Raw genomic sequence first — 27,092 nt, forward strand, 5'->3', positions numbered from 1 at the left:
GATTGAAAGTGAAACCATTTTAATTGAATGCAGGCTGTGTCAATCATAGCCAGGGGAGGTGTGGCAAGGGCTGCATAAACAGAAACAAAGTGATTTAACTCCTAAATGGCAATGAATTCAGCAGTGAAACACAAGAAGCATAATCTATATACTAAAACTGCCTCATTAAGCTAAAGTTCTTTAGGTAACTATAGTGTACTTTTCAATGATGCATTTTGTTTGTTTGTTGATTTCTTTATTGCAATGCCCTTTTGCGTCATCCTAGCTGGCATGGTTGTTTAAAGTGTATAGAATGTAGCAAGACAAAAATACATTATTTGCAGGTAAGTCCAATAGTTTAATGCATTTTTATAAAGTCAAAAACGCAATCCTTTTAAATACTTAATCTCAGTATATATCAGTTTAAAATATTGGCTGTCAAATGTTAAAACTAAATAGTTAAGTAACAAAATATTTTATCAAGGAAAGAATAATATCAGCTAACTTAATTGACTTAATTGTAAGAAGTAGCAGTTACAGGAGAAAGTGAGTGCAGGAATTAGCTTTAGAACATAAGTGCCTATTAAGGGGTTTGAGACTGGTGGGTATACTTATAGCACATAAGCTAAAATATGTACCCATGCCTAAACAAAGGTTTACATTTAAGATTATGGAGATTTTGGGAACCACATCTGCAAACACTTGGTCAGTCATACCAAACTCCAACATAAGAAACAAAGCACAAACAAACGTACAAATGCCTCCTTGGAGGTACGCTTCACAGTGAATACATTTATATAAAATGTTATCTCCCTCACCACCATAATGTTCCGTCTGGTAGATAAGAGGTTTATCTCCCCTTATAGTTAATGAGCAAATTGAGAGAGCTAAAATCAATTACTTGGGAATCATGCCTTTGATAGCCGACTCTCGATTGACATATGTGGCCCAGTAGACTAGATTGAAAATGGCAAAAAGCACAGGGAAGATTATGCGAGATATCTTGTCAATGCGGCTCACGCTGTTATAGGTTTTCTTGCCATCCAGATGTTTGTGCTCAAGGCATTGTGTTGGAACACTAGGTAGAGGAAGTGTTGCACTCTTGGCAATGGTAGTAAGAACCGGTTCCTTGACGCTCAGTGTATATGTTGTTCCCACTATGTTATATGTTGTGTTAGACTTCTTAGACAAGATTATGGGGTCCTTTTTCTATTAAAAAAAAAGAAGACAAGATTGTAGTCATTTCTTTGATATTTTAATGTACAGACAAGTTAATGTACAGACAATAATTGTTTGGAACTCAAAGTTAATTTCAAACATAAAGCCAAAGTAGCAGAGCTGGAAAAATCAGTTATGTTTCTAGTTCAGCTATTCTGCCCTGAAATGTGAAATTCACTTTGAACTCCTGGCAATACTCACCTGAAAATAATAATAAGTACCCTGAAAATATTTTGAGCTGTCTGCTTACAAATAAACTTTATTTTTACATAGCATGAAAAATATGTTTTTAGTAGTATCTTTTTATTTTTATTTTTTTTTTACTTAGAAATGGAGTGTTCTCAAACAGCACAAGTCTACAAAAACGAGAATTAGAAACATTTAAAGCAATTTAAGATACAATAATTCAGACTTGAAATGTTCTTTTAGAGATCCATACAACAAACAAAGATAAAGCAAAGACAGGCAACAAAGATGTCTACATGCTATTGTAGACACTTTTTAGTGTATGTATACAAGTTATTTTGATCCAAAAAGGCTTGTAAAGGATCCTGCTATCCCTGTCGGACCGATCCTTGTAGCTTCTCCCGAAATCCCAGCTGAATAAAAGCACAGTAGTGATTACAGTTCCCAATCCCCCAAACATGAGTCGAGACTTCATGAAGGGATAAATCTCATTTAATGCTGGCCACACTAGCCCTTTTATGATGGTCTTCAAGCAAGGGTTACTCCAACAGGGACCTTGTGGAAGACTCTTACACAAAATACAGTAACCAATCATTTTACAGTACAATATTAAACACACCCATATAAACAGTGAAATCCCTCCTCTCTATCCTGGAGATTATTGACTTAAGTGGTTGGAGTAAACTTAATTATCTCCAGGTAGAAACATTTTCTTTTTACATTATAACAAAACATTATTAAAATCCATAACACATATTTCGCTGAAGGAAGTCATATTATAGTCGAATAGCGCTCAGATCCTACGAACACAATTCAAATGCCATCGGGTTAAATATTTAGTTCACTGGTTGTTCGTGTAAAATGTATCCGAGAATGGCTCCATGCTTTCAGCTACCTGGGGTCGGTATTATTTTGTCTGTTAAAAGTCCCAAAAGGTATAGTGTTTGTGCATTATAAAACGAATGGGATGGATGTTGGTAAACCTCAGCGGTGTTTGTCGGAATATGTGTCCGAGAATAGTTCCATAGCGTCTACGACAATTTACAGCTGAGCGTTCGACGATTTAAAATGGGCACCGCCACGTGTTCAACAAATGAACGCGGACAACCCAGCCGTTCAACACATACTTGTGGTTAACTGCAATGGCTGGGTGGTTAATTAGCTGCACATGACCATTGCAGGTGGTCTGGTTGTTCGATTATTTTAAAGGGACACTATAGTCACCTGAACAACTACAGCTTAAAGTAGTTGTTCAGGTGAGATCTATAGCTCCCTGTAGGCAATCTAATGTAAACACTGTATTTTCAGAGAAAATACAGTGTTTACATTGATTGATAGGAATACCTCTAGTGGCCGTCACTCAGACGGCCACCAGAGGGACTTCCTATCATGTATGGCCCTAAAAAGGCCATGTACACATCAGACATATTAAAATACGTCTGACGTGTGCAGGAGAGAGAAGGCACTGTGTGCACGCCTTCTCTCTCCTGCCTGTCAGCAGAGGAGAGGGGGCGGGCAAAGACCGCAAGCTGAGCTGTCGGTCAGCTCAGTTCGTGGCTGTGCACACCGCACGCATGCGCAGTAGTGCACTCAGGACTTCATAGGGCGGCATGAATGCCGCCCTATGAAGTATGTGCGCATGTGTGGCGAAGCGTCGTATTGCTCCCTGCTTGCACCCGCATATTTCGTAATTTTGATGAAATAGGGGGCGCGGCTTCACGAGGCTCCCGGCGCTGGAACAAGGTGAGTAAAAAGGGCTGCCTGGAATGTCCCTTTAACAAAAGCATGAAAAAGGCCAAACATACGAATGTCATACGAAAGTAAATGTCTCCAGTGATTCGGCAAAACAGGGGTTTGTCACACGGCTTTTTTAATACAAGGACGAATTTGAGAAAACATAGTATTTTGGCCCTGAGCTGCGTAAGACCCACATTTTCCCTAATCTATTGACTGTATATAGTAATGTGGACAGGCAAGATTTGTATAGATATATTATTTCAATATATATATATTTTATGTTCTTTGTTCAATAGCATGACTGCAATTTCCACCAGAATTTACATAATATGAAATAGTTGAGTCCAACCTGATGTGCGAAATAGAGCAGAAGAGAGAGTCACAAGTAGTCATGTGCAAAAATTTTACATCCAATCGTATTGATTTGTCCATTTATTTCCCAGATAAATTTATTAATTTGTGTGTGGATTGCTGATGGTGGATTGGGGAACATGACTCCTCATCCTACGCCTTCTTAATTTCGGCTTTTGATTAGTCCATGACATTGATTAAGAAGAGTTTGTTTTTCTTATTTCAATAAATATATGAATGATTTACTGTTGTAGCTTTATTGCATTTGATGTTAAACACTGCTCACACACTTGCACAGTGTACACTAAACTAAACAGTGCAAGAAAAATAAAATAGGATTTTCTTTCTTAAGCAACTAACACAATGTTTAACAACTGTATACTGGTAAGTATGTTTCTCACAAGGATGCAAAATGCCTGACAAGTTTCTATATCCTACTCAAAGTTGTGCCTCTGTCAGTATCTGCTAACTAGATACAGCAGAAAGCTAAACCTACCCTTACACTAACACCAATGAACCAGGCTAGGAAAGATAAACTTGTTTTCTTAGCTATTGCACTCCCTAAATGGATTGTCTTTCCTCCAAACAGTTAAAAACCCTAGAAAAAAATATTTTAACAACTCTCTCACACTAGGATCTGGGCTATCTCCCACTCCCACACAGGCTGTCATGCTTATTTCTCTCTGTCCCTCATTGGTGGGTTAATACACTGCGTATTGGGTTGTATATCAGTTGTGGCGGAAACAGCCCCGCCACTTGTGCCTGGAGAGGACTGCTTGCCAGCCTCTTGCCATGTGATTATGGTCCCTGGGAGGTTTGGCCCTTGAAATAACAGATTTGGGCATAATGGATTTTTGTTGTGCTGCTGCTGGCCCTTTAACTCCCAGAGAAAGGATTTGTACTTTGGCACTTCGGATGCCGTCGAAGTGCTGAAGTAGTCGAAGTGGCTGGCATTCGAAAACCGAACACGTGGTGGCGGCCATTTTAATTTAGTCGAAAGCGGTCAGCGGTGCGTGCCACTGAATATATGGAACTAAAGTTGGTTACACATTTGCATAAACACCGCTGACCGTTACCTTCTCAGGAACTTCGACGCTTCGACTGGAATCGAAGTGCGTTTTACAATTCGAACGCACTGTTAGACTGAGCTATTCGAATGGGACTTGACCGACCGCACAGCCCAAATCTATGGAACTCCTTTGGGCATGAAAAGGTGCTTGCGGTCGGTCAAATAACTTTCCCTTAACTTTTTAACCCATGAACTGATTGCCTTGATTTTTGAGTATGTTTATATTTCAAGCATGCTGATTATGAAAATGTATGTTTTATCTGAATGGCATGCATATTTTGGAAGTTATTAATATTTTGGTAAAAAAATTATTTCTCTGCCTGCGATAATTATATTACCCATTGTGTTCAGTAATCCTATCACAGGCCGAGGGGAGAATTTTGTGTGGGAGTGTCTGTGTGTATTGTACAGATTGATTGGTTGTATTTCAAAAGCCTGTGGGCAGTACTATGTTTGTGGATTGGGAATAAAAGAGGCTGTATGTGCCAATACAGTCAGTTCTGCTTGACCCTCAAAACGAAGTGTCGTCTCGTTATTGGGGGAATTGGATTGTATGCTGATTGCCAGGAGTGTAAGCTGATTGTATGCTTTTCCTGCTCAGCTGTTTACATCATTCATATGCTTCAGAGCATTCGTATGCTTCTTCGGTTCGGTGGTTGTGGTGTCTACTGCAGTGCGCAGTGCTTGGAGTCCTCAGGAAGCGCTAGGAGCATCCTTCAACGGAGGTACCCAGTCGGGGTGCCAGGTGATCCATTACATTGGTGGAAGTGGTGGGATGGCGTCCTAGTGAGAGGAGACGCAGCTCAGAGACACTGGTAATGTTTGGAGTTACAAATTGAGGGCAACGCTAGTATCCGTACAGCGCCCCTGACTACAGCAGGATGGAATTGGCTAGTTTTCGGACAGCGTTCCATGATGAGGAGGAGGAGGCGGCCGTGGACTACAGGGATGCAGACAGAAAGGAACTCTGGTATGATGCCTTGGAAGATACCCAGTGGCGGCAAGGTGAGAGTCTCCCCAATGATGAGCAGTGGCTACAGAAGCGTGTGGCGATGCGGATGTATCTATTGGGAGAGCAGCCCCTGGATGAGTGGGTGACAAGACTAGAGACCCTGGTATGGCGAGAGATCTGGCTAGATAACGCATACCAGGCCCTCTGGTGGCATACCATTCGACTTACCCCCTAGACGGCCGAGCACGACTTACTGGAGGGGGATGATTATGATGGCCCGGGTTTATTATGGGCTGCCTTGGAGGACGACATTGATCTTGGCAGCACGGAGGGGTCTAGGGTTTGGGACATCTACGACTACCGAATGGGCATGTATGTCAGTGCTGACGAATGCGAGGTGAGCAAAGACATGACCTGGTAACAAGGGAGTGGGAGCTGGAGCAGGACTACCAACACCTGCTCAGCTTCGTGCAGCCCCAACCTACCCAACAAGCAGAACCAGACCTACTAGACTGGTCCTGGGAAGACCCACAGATGGCAGGTGGACATGGGACGGTGGTCTCTCTACCAGCCCTACAGGGATGCTAGGCAGTCAGCCCAGATCCCCAGCGACAGTGGGAAGTGCAGGGAGTGGAGAGCATTGTTTCTTCTCCCCAGCGGCAGTGTACCTTGCAGGGAGAGGAGAGTTGCGTCCTCCCTCCCCAGTGGCAGGGTGAGCTACAGGGATGCTGGGTGGTCAGCCCAGATCCCCAGCGGCAGTGTGAAGTGCAGGTAGTGGAGAGCATAGTCTCCCCTCCCCAGCGGCAGTATACCTTGCAGGGAGAGGAGAGCAGTGTTCTCCCTCCCCAGCGGCAAGGTGAGCTACAGGGATGCTGGGCGGTCGGCTCAGATTCCCAGTGGCAGTGTGAATTGCAGGGAATAGAGAGCAATGTCTCCCCTTCCTAGCGTCTGAAAGTGTGTAAGGGAGAGGAGCTTGTTACCCCCTCTCCCCAGCGGCAGCTTAGCCCACCAAGGGGTGACACTAAGTTCACCACCGGCGCAGATGGGACCATGGTCTCTGCGCCCAAGTTACAAGGAGCACGGACAGTCGGGGAACCTCATCCCCCCTCCCCAGCGGCAGCCTAGCCCACCAAGGGGAGATGATAAGCCCCACACCGGTGCAGATGGGACCGTATTCTCTGTGCCCAAACCACAGGGGGTAGGGACGGTCGGTCCTGTCCCCCCCAGCAACAGGACTGTTTAGCCAAAGGGGAGACAGTCAGTCTCCCCCATAGCAGCATGGTGCTTTGTCCAAAGGGGAGACGATCAGTCTCCCCCTCCAGCAGCACAGCTATGTATCCAAAGGAGAGACAGTTGGTCTCCCCCTCCAGCAACCAGGCTCCCATCAGGCTACTCCCGTGGTAGCGCTGGCACCAGGGCAGAGTACCACTGGTCTCTGTCCACCCAGCAACTCACCGATCCAGAGTGCTTGTACCCCCCAGAGCCGAGGTGGAGCTCCTTGACCAGGACAAGCGACCCACTACTCCAGGTGTAGTAACCAATTTTCGTGGGAGGGTTATACTGCGGATTCTGTTTTGTTGGTGGGTTGCTGGACTAACCAGGGCACTGACCGGCAGGAGGTCAGATACCCTGTTAGTCTGGTGGGTAAAGGGGAGAAATGTGGCGGAAACAGCCCCGCCACTTGTGCCTGGAGAGGACTGCTTGCCAGCCTCTTGCCATGTGATTATAGTCCCTGGGATGTTTGGCCCTTGAAATAACAGATTTAGGCATATTGGATTTTTTCTGTGCTGCTGCTGGCCCTTTAACTCCCAGAGAAAGGATTTGTACTTTTAAATTGGCACTTCGGATGCCGTTGAAGTGCCGAAGTAGTCGAAGTGGCTGCCATTCGAAAACCGAACACGTGGCGGCGGCCATTTTAATTTAGTCGAACGCGGTCAGCGGTGCGTGCCACTGAATATATGGAACTAAAGTCGGTTACACATTTGCATGAACACCGCTGACCGTTACCTTCTCAGGAACTTCGACGCTTCGACTGGAATCGAAGTGCGTTTTACAATTCGAACGCACTGTTAGACTGAGCTATTCGAATGGGACTTAGACATTTTTCTGTGTGAAATTGACCGACCGCACAGCCCAAATCTATGGAACTCTTTTGGGCATGAAAAGGTGCTTTCAGTCGGTCAAATAAGACTTTCCCTTAACTTTTTAACCCATGAACCAATTGCCCTAATTTTTGAGTATGTTTATATTTCAAGCATGCTGATTATGATTTATGTGAATGGCATGTATATTTTGGAAGTTATTAATATTTTGGTAAAAACTGTATTTCTCTGCCTGTGATAATTATATTACCCATTGTGTTCAGTAATCATATCACAGGCAGAGGGGAGGATTTTGTGTGGGAGTGTATGTGTGTATTGTACTGATTAATTGGTTGTATTTCAAAACCCTGTGGGCAGTACTATGTTTGTGGATTGGGAATAAAAGAGGCTGTATGTGCCAGTACAGTCAGTTGACCCTTGACCCTCAAAAGAAGTGTTGTCTCGTTATTGGGGGAATTGGATTGTATGCTGATTGCCAAGAGTGTAAGCTGATTGTATGCTGTTCAGCTGTTTACAGCATTCATATGCATCAGAGCATTCATATGCTTCTCTAGTTCGGTGGTTGTGGTGTCTGCTGCAGTGCTTGGAGTCCTCAGGAAGCGCTAGGAGCATCCTTCAATGGAGGTACCCAGTCGGGGTGCCAGGTGATCCGTTACATCAGTCACAGAGTAGTCCTGTCTATACATGAGTATAGACAGACAGATCAAAGACAAGCCAAGGTCAATGAGGAGCCATTAATCTGGGCTGCAGGCAGTCTCCCCACAACGGGAGCACCGCCGATCGCCGCCGGGGGAACGACGGCGATCGGGTAAGTACATTTTAAATTTAGGACGGTTCAGGACCGTCGTCGGTCGGCAACGCAAAAATGCCGATGACGGTCCTGAACCGTCTTGCGTCCTTAAGGGGTTAATGACACGAAGGCGAAGTGAGGCCTTAAGGAAAAACGTAATCGTAGTGAGTAAGATTACCAATACCTGATACTGCAATGCAGGGAACCAGGTAGCCTGTAGGTTGTCGATGGCGTAGGACTTGGCGAGCTGTGGTAATTACACAAGTCTAAGTAATGATATGTAGAAATGAATGACAAAACATGTACCATTAAATATAGTAGTAGTACGGTGGATTATGATTATGAGATTGTTTCTGACATTTGTGAGGATTCTTAGACCATGTACGTTTTGAAGTTTAGAACCCACTTTGGGAGGTGGGGGGCTGTATGAGGCCGTGGAGGCTTAATGAGGCCTCTTACCTGTTACCAAAATGCGGGATACTGGGTACCCTTTCTTGGAGCTTTGTTTGAAAAAAAAAAAAGTAGTAGAACCTAAAACATATGCATTCTAAGTATAAGGAACCAGAGTATAATGTTTTTTGGATACAGAGATTTGCTAAATTGTGCTAATGGTCTGTAATGAGCCTGGTGAAAAAGGAAGTAAAGCTTAAAGGGAAACTCCAGTGCCAGGAAAACGATCCTGGCACTGGAGGGTCCCTCTCCCTCCCACCCCCCAATCCCCGGTTACTGAAGGGGTGAAAACCCCTTCAGTCACTTACCATCACTTACCATTTCAATGCTTTCCTATGGGGCTTTGAGCAACGCTGGTGGTCCTCACACAGCGTGAGGACGTCCAGCGACGCTCTAGCACAGGTTTCCTGTGCTATGGACCAGGAAGTGACCTCTAGTGGCTGTATAGTAGACAGCCACTAGAGGTGGAGTTAACCCTGCAAGGCAATTATTGCAGTTTATGAAAAACTGCAATAATTACACTTGCAGGGTTAAGAGTAGTGGGAGTTGGCACCCAGACCACTCCAATGAGCAGAAGTGGTCTGGGTGCCTGGAGTGTCCCTTTAATTAAAGACATGATAAACTAAGAAAAGATGTAGTGAGCGGTAAATAGTGATGCTTGGGGTTGTATTTAGCTTGCCGAAACAAATTAATTATGCTGAACAGGGTCTTTTAAGAAGATTCCGCTGACTAAATTAATGGCCCGTATTTAAATATAATCTATTGGACGGGAAGTAGTGCCACAGTGATGTTGTCATTATATTTAGTGGTGACTGGAAAACCATATACTACACGTAAATCTATGTAAGGTAAAGAATTGAGAAAGGGGGTGAGTGCTATTGTTATAGGTAAATGACATGACAAAGGTATAATTTATGACAGTTTGTGAAAATGAAAACGTATGAAGCCTCCTGCATTCGGCTAAGTGAACGAACGAAGGGAATATAAACGGGACCGACCGCCTGTGGTCGGTTAAGTGATGATGTGAAAACAGAAAGTTTTAGCCGTTTAAGTGTGTTCGGCTGTGCTGGCATGCAAACGGACAAACGAACGTAGGTAAATATAGTGCGGTCGGTAGATATTTAAACGAATATAACGAAGGAGTGTGTACTCTGCGATCGGCTGTTAATCGTACGAGCGCAGAAGTACACGAACAGAGAAAAGTGCACGAACGGGTAAGTATAATACTAATAATAAAAGGGAGCCTATCCCTGCGTTTTTAGGCCCGAAACGTGGGAAATAGCCGAACGCTACTTCCCACGTTAAGCTTACGTGGACGTGCCGGTCTTGTGACCGGAAGTAGAGTAGCAAGCGAGGAAGGATAGAAGCCAGTTGATGGGCACTGAGGACGGAGGCAGGAGCTGCTGGCGAGGGACTGTTTGCTGGAGACTGGATTCTGGCGTGAGCAACGGACCGGAAGTGCTGGTTGCTATGGAGAAGACAACAGCTTGCACAACAAAGGTAAGTAGGTGGGGTAGGGTTTAAATAGGATCATAACTCCTCCCACAAATTCAGGCCAAATGGCCTTCCAACGTATATATATACACTCTGTTCCAAATTATTATGCAAATTCTATCTAAGTGTCACGAAGATTAAATATTATATTTTTCTAGTTTAACTCATGGATGGCATTGTGTCTCAGGGCTCTTTTGATCACTGAAAACAATCTCGGACACATGTGATGATTAGATTGCCAGGTGATCCCAATTTAACCCCTTAAGGACCAAACTTCTGGAATAAAAGGGAATCATGACATGTCACACACGTCATGTGTCCTTAAGGGGTTAAAGAAAAACTACTAAAGGAGGGTGTTCCACATTATTAAGCAGAGGACTATTTTCATGCAATATGGGGAAGAAAAAGGATCTCTCTGCTGCCGAAAAGAGTGAAATAGTTCAGCCTTGGACGAGGTATGAAAACATTAGATATTTCACGAAAACGTAAGCATGACCATCGCACTATTAAGAGATTTGTGGCTGATTCAGAGCACATACAGGTTCGTGCATATAAAGGCACATTGAGGAAGATTTCTGCCAGATCCATGAATCGGATCAGGAGAGCAGCTGCTAAAATACAATTACATAGCAGCCAACAGATATTTGAAGCTGCTGGTGTCTCTGGAGTCCCACGGACATCAAGGTGTGAAGTCCTCCAGAGTCTTGGAACTGTGCATAAACCTTCTACTCGGCCACCACTAACCAATGCTCACAAGCAGAAATGGCTGCATTGGGCAGAAAAATACATGAAGACTAATTTTCAAACAGTCCTGTTCACTGATGAGTTATGTGCAACCCTGGATGGTCCAGATGGATGGAGTAATGGATGGTTGGTGGACGGCCACCCTGTTCCAACAAGGCTGCGACATCAGCAAGGCGGTGGTGGAGTCATGTTTTGGGCCGGAATTATTGGAAGAGAGCTGGTCGGCCCCTTTAGGGTCCCCGAAGGTGTAAAGATGACCTCTGCAAAGTATGTGGAGTTTCTGACTGACCACTTTCTTCCCTTGTACAGAAGGAAGAAATATGCTTTCCGTAATAAAATAATCTTCATGCATGACAATGCACCATCTCATGCTGCAAAGAATACCTCTGCATCAATGACTGCTATGGGGATAAATGGAGAGAAAGTCATGGTGTGGCCTCCATCCTCCCCTGACCTCAATCCTATTGAGAACCTTTGGAGCATCCTCAAGCAAAAGATCTATGAGGGTGGGAGGCAGTTTACATCCAAACAGCAGCTCTGGGAGGCTATTCTGACATCTTGCAAACAAATTTAAGCAGAAACTGTCCAAAAACTCACAAGTTCAATTGATGCAAGACTTGTGAAACTGCTATCAAATAAGGGGTCCTATGTTAAAATGTAACGTGACCTGTTAAAATGTTTAAAAAGTTTAAATGTTGTTATAAGTTTGATTGAAATAGCTTTTGATTTCAGTAAACATGCTGCAAACACAATGACAATTTTCAGTTCTTTATAACCTATAAAGAGTTTTGAAACTTACTGTGCGTAATAATTTGGAACAGTGCATTGTAAGTTTTTTATGTTTAAAAAAAAAATACTGTTGTCATTAGGAGGTTTGTTCAATAAAATTTGAATTGTACTCTTAATAGTTGATAACATTAGAATTATGCTAGTGATAAAATAAAGAATAGTGGTGAGAGCACTCAAATAAAAAACAGATAATATTACCCACTTGTAGGATAACACTAAAAGGGAAAAACAAACACAATATAGGGTAATAACGTCAAATTGAATAAAATAAAAAAAAGGAGCAAATTACACTCACAAACGAGGAGCCAATTAGAAGCTGGCCCAAGCTACACGCCTTGAACAGAAGAAATCTCCCAGAGACTGGAACAGGGACGAATTAAAATGGGTGTCTTCCCAGGGTAAGTGCAAAACACAGGAACGCAGGTTGTAGATTGCACACCAAATTTAATATAAATTGTTAAAACAAAACAAAATAAAATTGATAATAAACTTGAATTAGGAAAGTCCCATAATACTTGAAATAAATGTCCCAAAACGTACTCCGGGTCCACCTTACGCGTTTCGGCACAAAGCCTTCATCAGAGGGGAATTTTATTTTATTTTGTTTTGTTTTAACAATTTATATTAAATTTGGTGTGCAATCTACAACCTGCGTTCCTGTGTTTTGCACTTACCCTGGGAAGACACCCATTTTAATTCGTCCCTGTTCCAGTCTCTGGGAGATTTCTTCTGTTCAAGGCGTGTAGCTTGGGCCAGCTTCTAATTGGCTCCTCGTTTGTGAGTGTAATTTGCTCCTTTTTTTTATTTTATTCAATTTGACGTTATTACCCTATATTGTGTTTGTTTTTCCCTTTTAGTGTTATCCTACAAGTGGGTAATATTATCTGTTTTTTATTTGAGTGCTCTCACCACTATTCTTTATTTTATCACTTGTGTTCTTTCTAGTGGTTTATTGTGGCCCACTAGGGTGATTGTAGCACCAGAGTGCAGATTATTTTTTCACCGTATACCTTTGTATTTTATATTAGAATTATGCTGACTGTTATTTACATCAATTATTTAGGTAAATTAGAAAAATATAATTTGCAAAATAAAAACGCAAAAAAAAATTTGACATACAATATTGAAAAAGTGGCGGCATGTTTATGCACAATATATACTATATATATATATATATATATATATATATACATATATATATATATACATATATATATATATATACATATATATATATATATACATATATATATATATATATATATACATATATATATATATATACATACATATATATATATATATATATATATATATATATATATATATATATATATATATATATATATATATACACTTTTGTATGGCAATCTTGTTTTCTGTGATGGCTATTAAACTTAAAGGGAAACTCCAGTGCCAGGAAAACGATCCATTTTCCTGGTACTGGAGGGTCCCTCTCCCTCCCACCCCCCAATTGCCAGTTACTGAAGGGGTGAAAACCCCTTCAGTCACTTACCTGTGGCAGCGGCGATGTCCCTACTGGCTCTGTCGGTCGGCCGGCGGGCGAGACTGATCCCGCCCACCGGCCGAGGAGACCTAATGCGCATGCGCGGCAATTCCGCGCATGCGCATTAGGTCTCCTCATAGGAAAGCATTGAAAACTATTTTCAATCCTTTCCTATGGGGATTTGAGCGACGCTGGAGGTCCTCACACAAGATGCTTGCACTCCTGGTAAAGATACTAATATTGCCCGGTGCTAAATAAAAAAAATATACATCAACGTTTCGGCTCTCCTCTGGAGCCTTCTTCAGGATGTCAGACACATGCATGATTTGATGTATATTTTTTTTATTTTTAACATGAATTAAAAGTTAAATTTTATTTTCATCTGAAAGACCCTGGAGTGCTATCTATTTATTGGAATCTCTCTCAATATCTCTCTCTCTCTCTCTATATATATATATATAGTAATTATATTGATATGCAACTATATCAATATTTACTCCAATAGTAATTACCGTATATACTCGAGTATAAGCTGAGTTTTTCAGCACATTTTTTGTGCTGAAAAACCGGAACTCGGCGTATACTCGAGTCAATCGTCTGTATTATGGCAATTTGCATTGCCATAATACAGACTGAGGGAGAGGGGGCTGGCAGAGATCTTACTTACCCGTCCTGCAGCTCCTGTCAGCTCCCTTCTCCTCTGCGCCGTCCGTTCAGCTCCTTGGTCAGCTCCCACTGTAAGTCTCGCGAGAGCCGCGGCTCTCGCGAGACTTACAGTGTGAGCTGACAGAAGAGCTGACCGGACGGCGCGGTGGAGGAGAGAGCTGACAGGAGCTGCAGGACATGGTAAGTTACAGCTCTGCCAGCCCTTTCTCCCCCCCACTGAACTGCCAATGCTGGACCACCAGGGAAGGAGCCCCCCTCCCTGCCATGTATCAAGCAGGGAGGGGGGACGAAAATAAAAATAATAATTAAATAAAAAATAATAAGAAAAAAATATATTAAAATAATAATAAATAAAATAATAAAATTGCCCACCCCCCCACCACTGCAACACACACACACACTGCACTCATACACATACACACACACTGCACTCATATACACACACACACACACACTGCACTCATATACACACACACACACTGCACTCATATACACACACACACACTGCACTCATATACACACACACACACACACTGCACTCATATACACACACACACACTGCACTCATATACACACTGCACTCATATACACACACACACTGCACTCATATACACACACACACACACACACACTGCACTCATATACACACACACACACTGCACTCATACACACGCTGCACTCATACACACGCTGCACTCATACACACACGCTGCACTCATACACACACGCTGCACTCATACACACACGCTGCACTCATACACACACGCTGCATTCATACACACACGCTGCATTCATACACACACACACTGCATTCATACACACACACTGCATTCATACACACACACTGCATTCATTATACACACACTGCATTCATTATACACACACTGCATTCATTATACACACACTGTAAATAAATATTCAATTAATATATTTTTTTTAGGATCTAATTTTATTTAGAAATTTACCAGTAGCTGCTGCATTTCCCACCCTAGTCTTATACTCGAGTCAATAAGTTTTCCCAGTTTTTTGGGGTAAAATTAGGGGCCTCGGCTTATATTCGGGTCGGCTTTTACTCGAGTATATACGGTATATTGATATGCAACTATATCAATATTTACTCCAAGTAGTAATTATATTGATATGCAACTATATCAATATTTACTCCAAGAAGTAATTATATTGATATGCAACTATATCAATATTTACTCCAAGATAAACCAAAGACACAGATCATCTACACTCTCCCTAAAATTCACAAGGATAGCACCAGACCACCAGGCCACCCAATTGTTTCAGCCATTGGGGGGATTCTCGAGCCTGTGGCAAAATGGCTGTATTTCCTATTCAAAGACACTATTGAGAACCTAGATACAGTCCTGAAAGATACTCCTACCTTCCTCAGTCTTCTAGCCACTCTAACACTTCCGACAGTACCTGTAGTGTTGGTAACATGTGATGTAAGGAGCTTATATACCGTAATTCCACATCAAGACGGTATACAAGCTATGAGAGCACTTCTATCTCAGTCTCCCTACTATACCGGACCACCCGTGGAGTTTGCACTGGAACTCTTGGAGATCGTCCTATCTCAGAACTACTTTAGGTTTGAAACGAAATGGTACCGCCAGATTGCAGGTACTTCCATGGGTGCGGCGATGGCACCTATGTATGCAAATGGATACATGCATCAGTTTGAGAGCTTATATATTCTACAGCCCTTTAATGAACAGATTGTAGCACACACACGCTACATCGATGACATCTTTATGATTGTTAAGGGCACTACTACAGATGTAGAACAAATAATGCGGTCCATCAATAGAGTGTCTTCTAACATTGAGCTGACTTCAGCAATGAGTACGGATCAGGTCGATTTTCTGGATGTCCGAGTTTACCGTGAAGGGGACAAATTGGCACATACATTATTTACAAAAACAACAGACCGCAACACAATTGCTGCATGCAACCAGTTTTCACCCGTCTGCCTTAAAGGAATCCCTACCATACTCCCAATTTTTGAGAGTTTTTCGAAACAATTCTGACCTTGAGAAGGCACAGATTCAAATTTCAGCTAGGTGGCACAAGTTCAAGATGAGAGGGTATAAGGATAGCACGCTTCAACGTGCGTTATTGAAATGCCAAAGTGAAGATTTGGCTGTTAAGGAAATAACACATGCCCCTCGTACAGTATTCCCAACTACGTACACTTCGGCATCGATGGAGTTTAATAACATTATTAAGAAGAATTGGATTGTTTTAACCAACGACCCATCATTACCAGCTGAGTTCAAAAATCCCCCCATGATATGCTATAAAAGAAATAAAAATCTAAGGGATCTCCTGGTATGCACTGACCCCATTCATTGCTATCAACCTCCATCTAGCAAGATTAATTACGGATGCTACCGTTGCTTAGGTTGTGTGACCTGTGGACATATGCTGTCAGGCAAAACATTCACACACCCTCACTCTGGGAAACCCTACACCATTCGACACCGCTTAACATGTACATCGGATTTTGTAATATACAAACTTACTTGCCCATGTGGACTGGCCTATGTGGGCAAAACCGATTTACCCTTACGTGAACGAGTCCGTAACCACAGATCCACGGACTGCTTATAGTGATAACAAATCTGAGCAACACGTGGCAAAACATTTTCTTGAGAAGGGACACTCGTTGCCCACCCTGAAACTGATGGCCATAGACCATGTTCCACTTTTGCGCAGAGGTGGAGACCGCAGTAAGCTGTTATTGCAGCGTGAACTTTACTGGATTAGGACTCTACACACCATTCAGCCATTTGGTTTGAATGAAAAATACTCATTGGCAGTATTTTTGTAAATATTGGTATCGTGGTTTTGGTTGATAGGGGAACGAGAAAGCCCACCCAGGGGGATAGGCATCTCTAATTTCCTTCCCATTATACCGCTTTGCTATTTACTTATTTAGCAAGTTGTTGGCACTTATTGGCAACTATTAAGGGCTTGGAGGTAGCCCACCCTGGGGGATAGGCATCTCAGCCATTCTTAATTTCAGCCTAAGGCTCTAATGCATTTTGTGCTCCTTATTTAAAAAAATCTTTAGGATGATTCATGTTATCTGTCTGATGGTGGACGGGCTTAGGGTTAAGAGACAGCCCACCCTGGGGGATAGGCGTCTCATTTACCCATTCCACCCAGTGCTAATAGGATTATTACTATATATCTATAACAATGTGATTTTGTTGAGGACCTTTGCTTTATGTCCCTCGCTTGCATTATTTTGTATTCTGTATATATTATGTGATGTATGCCGGTCTATTTAGACTCGGGGATGTATTGGTTCTTTGCTCTGCTGCTTGAATGTTTGAGTTATTTATGTATTTATTTATGTAGCGCACCTTATTATTTTGGATTTTAGTAGCGCACCTTATTATTTTGGATTGTACATTTAGTGGTGTTTGGAGCTATTCTACACTCTAAGGTGCAGCTTCAGTATTTAAAATATTGCTTCACTTTTATGTTCACTGTCACTGCCAACATATAGCACCTTTTTTTGCTTGTATATATTTGTAATTTATTTATGTGTTCATGTTGGACGAGACTGGGAGTACACCAGTCATTCTTGGTACCCTCTTCTCTTTAGATCACTGCAGCTCTTCTTAGTGGCTATACTTGTATCTCGTTGTTATTGTGCATTAAGTTCTTTTCCCCATAGGTTTAGTTGGTGGATATTTAATCACCCTTTATCTGGCATCGTCTTTTCATGTTTTCTCCCTTTTTTGACTAAGAAGTTCTGACATATATCCTTTACTACTCTTTTTACCTTTATAATGATATCTAAGGATTAGGAGTGGTACAATTATGCTTTCAATTGCTGTTTGTTGGTACTTTGCTCCCTGTAGTTAGATTGGAATCTCTGCAGGTTTGATTGCTCATGCCTGCATTCTATATTTGTATTTGTAGTATAAGTTACATGTCTTCTTTATGCATTATCTGATCCTTAGGTAGTACAGTTTGTATATCTATATCTTGTTAATAGGTTGCTACAGGCTAATTGCAGTTTGATCGCTTTTCGATTAGTTCTGCCTGCTGTCTATCTCTAACGAGTTCTTTATGGACTTTCTCTGTATCTAAATGGCCCCTGATGGGGTGTATAGGTCTTTCTTCCACATTTATAATTTATTCCTGTATGCAGGCTATGTTTTTAGTTATATGTATATGTATTATTTTGTTGGTTATACTGGGTTGCTATGGGAACGACCCCGGGAGGCGCACGTCTATGACATCATCAGTGTCAATTGTTTGACCTGAGCAGGCTGCTGGTCAGATGCCCCTGGGATCACTCCTATTCTCAACCTGGGTAAGTTAAGGGAATATTGGGGGTATATATTCTTATGGATTTGATTTGCAAGCTCATCCTGATGAAAGTCTGTGATACAGACTGAAACGTTGATTTTTATTTTGAGCTAATAAAAGCTAAGTTTTATTCATTCAACTTGGAAGTCCCTGGAGTGCTATCTTGTACTTTTGGCTGTATCTGTTTGCTGATAAGCACCGGGCAAGTACATCAAGGAAGGTGGAGTGCATTACTATTTTTGTTTTATATATATATATATATCTTATATATATGTGTAACGGGGTTTTGGGGATGCCCCCTAGTGTCTTTGGGGTCCTTAAACCTAGTTAATTCACTATGCCTGACAGGCGGATCCTGAGCCTCCGCTATCTGGGAGCTGGGGTACATGTCTGCGGCAGCGCCTCCACCCAGTGGAACATCCGGGGTAGGGATGTGGGGTCCTACTGGGAACATACTTGGTGCAATAAGACTGACACAGCCTAACTGGAACTAACTTTATATGGTAAATAACAATTGAACCGACACACATAGGAAAATACAATGGCGTAACAGATAACAATGCAAATGTGGATTTTCCCCACTCACCCACCAGCACACCTGCGTCCCACCCCCTTATCTTCGCCCTAGCGGCCGTTGGTGCACATAGGAGAGTTGGGGCCCTAATAAGTCCTGCTCCACAGAGTCACTGACACAGCCTCAGATGTGTAATGTCTGTACGGGACATCAGAGTCTTTACTGTGAGTGAGAAGACAGGTGCCCTGTGGTGATACAGGGAGAGGTTTGGCTTACCCTCACAACACAATTAACCAGGTAGTCAGTAGCAGTCTCCTCTCACTGGATTCACCAAACGTCTGGGCTCAATGCTTGTCTTTGCCAGCAGGTCCCTCTCTCATCTGGTGTGATCTTGGGTGAAACAAGTTCTCTCTGCCAGGTTCCATCTCTTTTTACAGTCTCTCACATGTCCTCCATTTCAGCTCAGCATGTCATCCTTCTAGAATCATTTTAGGCCCTCCTTCCCCAGAGCTGTGCAGGAAAATCCTCCCAGGAACTGATGATGCCACACTCCTCCCACTGATTTCAGCAAGTCATGTGATCAATGCTCAATGTTTTATTAACAACATACTGGGGCCATGTGCCATCTACTGTGCATTTCAGATAATGCAGCCTGTGTAACTTCACAGGGTTACATGCTCCCCCTTGAAAATACTTGCCTTCCACTGGCAAGTCCTAGCCAGGGAGCTTAACAAAAATTCAACAGAGAAAGGTTTAGCATACCTACAGTACAGTTAGCACAGTAACATCCTAGCTAGCTAGTTATTTAGGGTAAAGAGTCACTAACATTTACCACTTCAGCTAGTGCATGTAGGAAAATGGCCATTTTAGATGTGGCTTGTGTCAGCGGGGCATAACTGGGCTCTCCTATATTATCATAAACTAGAGTCCTAGGGGGTTGCCGCACTCTGGTGCTGTGTCTCAGTTCTCGCTGGGGGAGAGGATCTTGGGACGTCAACTGTGGAACTTCGACTCCTGCCCTCGAAGTAGAGTCTCTAAGGGAAGTTCCAGGCACAAAACATGGAGTTTCTGGATTCAACCTTGGAGAACTTAGTGACCCAGGAGAGGTTCCGAGACTTTGTGAAACCACAGGAGTTAAAGGAGGCAATTGCTGTGTTTCTTCAGCGGGTGATGACCACCACTGATCCTCTGCACTGGGAGTCCCCGGGGTCTCCTCTGCCCCATTTCTAGGACTCTGTTGGGTTTTCCTCCAGTTCTTCACTACTCTCTTCCTCTTCATCAGCATACACAACTGGAAGCAGATGGTTTCTATGCCAAGCCTTTATTCGGCCCTCCGGGCCCCTAATGTTGTACACTGGTAGTCCTTCCAGTTTGGACACAACCTCAAACAGGGTATCCTTCCATCTGTCAGCCAGTTTGTGTTTTCCAGGCACACCTAGATTCCGGAGAAGAACTTTATCCCCTGCTTGAATCTCCCGATATCTCACCTTAGCATCATATCTTCTTTTGTTCCGTTCTTCCATTTTTGCTGCAGCTTGGGTGGCCAACTCATAGGCCCGATGAAGGTTTTGTTTGAGGTTCCTCACATATTGAAAGTGTGAAGTTGAATCTGTTCCATCAGGAGACACTCCCAAACGGACATCTATCGGCAATCGAGCTTCTCTTCCGAACATTAGGAAATAGGGTGAGAACCCTGTAGATTCATGCCTTGTACAGTTGTATGCGTGGACCATGGCTTCCACATGTTTACTCCAAGACCGCTTCTCGACTTGCTTGAGAGTCCCTAACATATCTAGGAGGGTCCTATTGAACCGTTCTGGCTGTGCATCACCCTCCGGATGATAAGGTGTGGTTCTGGACTTCTGCACCTGCAACATGCCCAACAGCTCCTTGATCAACTTACTCTCAAAGTCTCTACCTTGATCAGAGTGTATCCGATTGGGTAATCCATAGTGAATAAAATACTTCTGCCAAAGGACTTTGGCTACAGTTACAGCCTTTTGATCTTTAGTGGGGAAGGCTTGAGCATATCTGGTTAAATGGTCCGTTACCACCAGCACATTTCCAATTCCCGCTGTATTGTTCTCAATGCAGAGATAGTCCATGCACACAAGATCCATGGGTCCCGCACTTTTCAGATGACCCATAGGGGCAGCTCTCACAGGCAGGGTCTTCCTCTGGATACACCTCCTGCATGTCTTTACATGTTGCTCGACATGTTCCCTCATGCGAGGCCAATAGAACCGATCTTGTACTAGGCCATAGGTCTTGTCCACCCCGAGATGCCCATGTTGATCGTGGAGAGCTCTCAGGACCATGCCACGGTATCTGTGCGGTAGTACCAATTGTTTTCTATCGGGGTGATCATGATACTTCACGACCCTATAGAGTACTCCATCTTCGAGATGTAGTCAGCTCCATTCTCTTCGGTATAATTCTCTTTGACTCACAGGTAGAGAAGTCAGCAATTTAGGATTCTCAGTCTTTATTGCTCTGATAACTCTCCCAATATACCAGTCCTGCGCTTGAGCCTTCCTCTTGTCTTCTGTGGTTATACTGGGCCACTGTTGAAGCATGACTGGAGCATGGAACACCTCAGGCACAGCTTCTGGAGAGTGGCTAATGGAGTCTATCCCCCTTAGCTCGGCAAATTCTTCTTGACTCTCGGCCACCACATACATCTGACAAAAGGCTCCTACCCCTGGCCCAGGGATCTCTTCCCACTCCTCTTCTTCTTGGTGAGGAGGGAGTCTAGGTCTGCGGGACAGGGCATCTGCGCTGATATTCTTGGGCCCAGGCTTGTACTTCAGGCGGAAACTGTAGCTTGACAAGGCAGCCAACCACCTATGTCCTGTGGCATCCAGCTTAGCTGTAGTCTGGATGTAGGTAAGTGGATTGTTGTCAGTCCTTACTTCGAATGTTGCTCCATACAAATAGTCATGCAGCTTATCCACGATGGCCCACTTGAGTGCCAGAAATTCCAATTTATGGACTGGATAGTTTTTTTCAGCCCCTGTAAGACTTCTACTTATGTAAGCCACCGGCCTCAATCCTTCTGGATAACTTTGGTGCAGTACACCCCCTAGGCCTTCCATGCTGGCATCCACATGGAGGATATATGGTTTCTCAGGGTCTGCATAGGCTAAGACAGGAGCTTCTGTAAGTCTCTTCTTCAGTGTCAGAAAGGCATCTTCACATCCTGAAGTCCATTTCTCTCCAAAGGTGTCTTTAGGATATGGTGCCTTAACACCCTTTACGTCAGAGGTAATCTTCAGCAGGTCATGTAACTCTCGAGCAATCTTTGAGTAGTCTTTCACGAACCTTTGGTAGTAACCACAGAATCCGAGAAAGGACCGCAACTCACTGATGTTATTTGGTCTTGGCCAATTCAACACTGCTTCAACTTTAGCAGGATCTGTGGCTACTCCTTCAGCGGAGACTATGTGCCCCACATAAGTGACAGAGTTCTGGGCAAATCGGCATTTGTCCACTGATAGCTTCAGGCCTTCAGCTTGCAGTCGATCCAACACCGTTAGCAATCTTTGTTCATGCTCCTCTGGTGTCTTCCCAAAAACAATTAGGTCATCTAGATACACTAAACACTCTTTGGGATTCATATCCCCCACAGTTTTCTCCATCAGCCTCTGAAAAGTAGCAGGAGCTCCTGTGATTCCCTGTGGCATTCTGGTAAACTGGAAGAACCCCAAGGGGCAGATGAAAGCTGTCTTTTCCTGATCCTCCTTCTTCATAGGTACCTGATAATATCCAGACCTCAAGTCAAGCACACTGAACCACTGGCTGCCAGATAGGGCGTTCAGAAGATCCTCTATGCGGGGCAAAGTGTACTGATCTGGCACAGTTCTCTTGTTCAGAGTACGGTAGTCCACACATAGCCGAACTGAACCATTCTTTTTCCTCACTACCACAATAGGTGAGGCATAGGGGCTCCGGGACTCTGTGATGATGCCTGCTCCTTCCATCTGTTGGAGTATGTCCCGGACATCTTCCACATCTCGAGGGGGTATTCTTCTTGACCTTTCTCTGAAGGGAGTAGGATCAGCAAGTCTTATAGCATGGGTGGCACTCTTAGAACACCCCACGTCCATCTCTGCTCTGGAGAACACTCCCTCTCGGGTGGCCAGTTTTGAACGAAGGCTGTCTTTCCACTGCTGTGGTAGGGGAGAATCTTCTAGATCAAAATCTAAAGGTGCTTTCACATAATCCTTCTGTTCTGCACTCACAGACATGATGGACGAAACTTGATCTAAAAGGTGTATTACACCAATCGTTTGATGACGATCAATCCGGATTTCCGTGGGGGTTAAATTCTGTACCATCACAGGAAAGCTCCGACACCACCTTTTTCGCCAATCTTTTATCTCAGGTATGAGAGTCCACCCCTTCTTCTGATCCTCTTCAGGCAGAGACTCAATAAGGTATTGTCCAGTTCCCCCCAACATTTCATGGTGCATTGAGGCTATGGCTCGTAAGGTTTTAGTCTCACCAGGCTTCACAAATGCAGGTTCTGTTCCTGAATAGTGGCACAACCCTGGTTTTGTTTCAAGGGCTAGTCGTCGACACTCTTTTCCTAGGACAGGGCTGACCTCCATCAGTCGGTCTAGGGAGACATCTCCCACTTCTGTCAGATAGGCCCTGAATACATCCTGTACCATCTTTGCATTAGTACCCAATATTATTGGGGCACACACTTTCTTGGCTGCAGGGCATATCAAAGCTTCCAGCTCCATAGGACATATCATCCCGGTATTTAACTGGGGAATAGTTATGGTCACTTTTATGCATCCCTCCACAGGTTGAGCTTGCGACCCAACGCCCCATAGCTGAAACTCTCCTGCAGGTTCCATAGGAATGTGTTTCAAATGACGTTCATAAAAGTCTCTGTAGATAATGGTGACTTGAGAACCTGTATCTAGCAATGCTGAAGCATGAATTCCTTCCACTTGTACGTGTATCAAAGATTTAGGCCCAATCTTGGCCCCTACAGATAGACTATGTGTAGGCCGGGTCTTCCTTCACTTGTAAGACCTGGTCATTTGTGTCTCCTCGAGCTCGGTTGCCAGCATCTCCACATCCACCTCCATGGAATTCGCAGGGCACTCCCGCTGAAAATGCCCTGACTTTCCACATTTAAAGCAGTCCCCTCGGCGGGGTGAATCCTCAGGAAACAGCTTTTTCTGAGTCTTCCTGTGTTGCCCCCCACTTCCAGGGGGAAAAGCTGCTCTCTCTGGTGGTGATTTGCATAAGAGCTCCAATTCAGCCACCTTCTTCCTAAGAGCTGACAGTTCTGTATCCTCTTTCTCCTTCTGTAGGGGTGGACACGTCTGGTCTTCCATTCTCCTAGCTGTATTTATTAATGTGGAATAAGGCAGAACTTTATCATCCAATTTGGCTCTCAGCAGAATTATAACTGGATTATTGGTCAAACCACCTCTCTGAATTTGCTTAGATAGCCGAGCATCCAACTCAGGGGCAGTGACTGCTCCTTTATGGAATAACTTTCCAAGCGATAGTTGTAACCGGTTGATATAGTCAGTGGCTTTTTCATGCTCCTTCTGCTTAGTGGCTAGGAACTTAACCAACAGATCATCCAAATCTTCTGATTTCCCATAAGCATCCTGTAAAACTTGTAGATAGTCGTGCACAGTAGCTTGCCCATTTACTCCTTTGTACAGTCTTATCATGTCTGTAGCGGGAAAACGAAGACTCTCCACCAACCGCTGTTTCTTTATGGTATCCGTACAAGACCATTCCTCCAACAACTGCATAGCATTATCCTTCCAGACCTCAAAAGGTTCTTCTCCTGCAGGAACAGGCTGATTCCCAGAAAACACCTTTAGTTTGCGGTAACTATGGGTGTGGTTTGCCGTCACTATGGCTTCTGAGAGTTTCTGTAGTATGTCCGATACATCACTACCTCCTGTAGGCAGGGTGTGTACTTCAGGGTTGTCTGGTTTCAGTAATGCTGTAGGTGGATGAGATTCTACTTTAGGAGTAATCATCCCCTGCCATCTAGGAGGATGGGCAGCTTGTTTAGGAATGGCTCCGGCCTTTCCGGAGATGGGGGTCAGGAGCTTAGAATAATTTTCTGTGACATAATCTTTCCGTTCTAATTTAAAGGGTTGTTGCAGTGAGGCCCTTTCTTTCTTATCAAGGAGAGCGTACACTAAGGAGCATCCTTCATCCGGGGCTCCATATAAATGAATGTTGGTAGGCATCTCGTGGTCTCCCAAGTCCGTATGACAATATATTAACATGTAAGTTTGGCCTTCAGAATCCTGCAGGATATCCCTGACAGGTCGCCATTTCTATTCCCAGTCGAATTTCTGAACACAAGATGACGTGATTCATCTCACAGCAGGATGGGACTTTGCATAACATCACAGCTTGCTGTAATGGTACATTTCTTTTCTGGGCCCACTCTTTTGCAAAGGAGGGAGTGGCCTGAGGACTTAGCCTATGCTCACTGGTTGTACCCCAATTCATCTCAGCAGCGCCTCCATATGTAATGGGGTTTTGGGGATGCCCCCTAGTGTCTTTGGGGTCCTTAAACCTAGTTAATTCACTATGCCTGACAGGCGGATCCTGAGCCTCCGCTATCTGGGAGCTGGGGTACATGTCTGCGGCAGCGCCTCCACCCAGTGGAACATCCGGGGTAGGGATGTGGGGTCCCACTGGGAACATACTTGGTGCAATAAGACTGACACAGCCTAACTGGAACTAACTTTATATGGTAAATAACAATTGAACCGACACACATAGGAAAATACAATGGCGTAACAGATAACAATGCAAATGTGGATTTTCCCCACTCACCCACCAGCACACCTGCGTCCCACCCCCTTATCTTCGCCCTAGCGGCCGTTGGTGCACATAGGAGAGTTGGGGCCCTAATAAGTCCTGCTCCACAGAGTCACTGACACAGCCTCAGATGTGTAATGTCTGTACGGGACATCAGAGTCTTTACTGTGAGTGAGAAGACAGGTGCCCTGTGGTGATACAGGGAGAGGTTTGGCTTACCCTCACAACACAATTAACCAGGTAGTCAGTAGCAGTCTCCTCTCACTGGATTCACCAAACGTCTGGGCTCAATGCTTGTCTTTGCCAGCAGGTCCCTCTCTCATCTGGTGTGATCTTGGGTGAAACAAGTTCTCTCTGCCAGGTTCCATCTCTTTTTACAGTCTCTCACATGTCCTCCATTTCAGCTCAGCATGTCATCCTTCTAGAATCATTTTAGGCCCTCCTTCCCCAGAGCTGTGCAGGAAAATCCTCCCAGGAACTGATGATGCCACACTCCTCCCACTGATTTCAGCAAGTCATGTGATCAATGCTCAATGTTTTATTAACAACATACTGGGGCCATGTGCCATCTACTGTGCATTTCAGATAATGCAGCCTGTGTAACTTCACAGGGTTACATGCTCCCCCTTGAAAATACTTGCCTTCCACTGGCAAGTCCTAGCCAGGGAGCTTAACAAAAATTCAACAGAGAAAGGTTTAGCATACCTACAGTACAGTTAGCACAGTAACATCCTAGCTAGCTAGTTATTTAGGGTAAAGAGTCACTAACATTTACCACTTCAGCTAGTGCATGTAGGAAAATGGCCATTTTAGATGTGGCTTGTGTCAGCGGGGCATAACTGGGCTCTCCTATATTATCATAAACTAGAGTCCTAGGGGGTTGCCGCACTCTGGTGCTGTGTCTCAGTTCTCGCTGGGGGAGAGGATCTTGGGACGTCAACTGTGGAACTTCGACTCCTGCCCTCGAAGTAGAGTCTCTAAGGGAAGTTCCAGGCACAAAACATGGAGTTTCTGGATTCAACCTTGGAGAACTTAGTGACCCAGGAGAGGTTCCGAGACTTTGTGAAACCACAGGAGTTAAAGGAGGCAATTGCTGTGTTTCTTCAGCGGGTGATGACCACCACTGATCCTCTGCACTGGGAGTCCCCGGGGTCTCCTCTGCCCCATTTCTAGGACTCTGTTGGGTTTTCCTCCAGTTCTTCACTACTCTCTTCCTCTTCATCAGCATACACAACTGGAAGCAGATGGTTTCTATGCCAAGCCTTTATTCGGCCCTCCGGGCCCCTAATGTTGTACACTGGTAGTCCTTCCAGTTTGGACACAACCTCAAACAGGGTATCCTTCCATCTGTCAGCCAGTTTGTGTTTTCCAGGCACACCTAGAT

The 27,092-nt window shown here is 44.0% G+C and overlaps 1 protein-coding gene across 2 annotated transcripts in view; it reads right to left on the reverse strand.

The window, feature by feature from the left end:
* Positions 1 to 361: 361 nt before the first annotated feature.
* The window catches only part of GABRA3 (gamma-aminobutyric acid type A receptor subunit alpha3), a 513,254-nt gene continuing 486,523 nt past the window's right edge, over positions 362 to 27,092 (reverse strand). For both annotated transcript variants that reach the window (XM_063432388.1, XM_063432389.1), the window contains exon 10: positions 362 to 1,188. In XM_063432388.1, the coding sequence (XP_063288458.1) occupies positions 877 to 1,188 (312 nt within the window). In that variant the 3' untranslated portion in view covers positions 362 to 876. The remainder of the gene's footprint in view (positions 1,189 to 27,092) is intronic.

The sequence above is a fragment of the Pelobates fuscus genome, chromosome 9 (assembly GCF_036172605.1).
Source record: "Pelobates fuscus isolate aPelFus1 chromosome 9, aPelFus1.pri, whole genome shotgun sequence".
Lineage (NCBI taxonomy): Eukaryota > Metazoa > Chordata > Amphibia > Anura > Pelobatidae > Pelobates > Pelobates fuscus.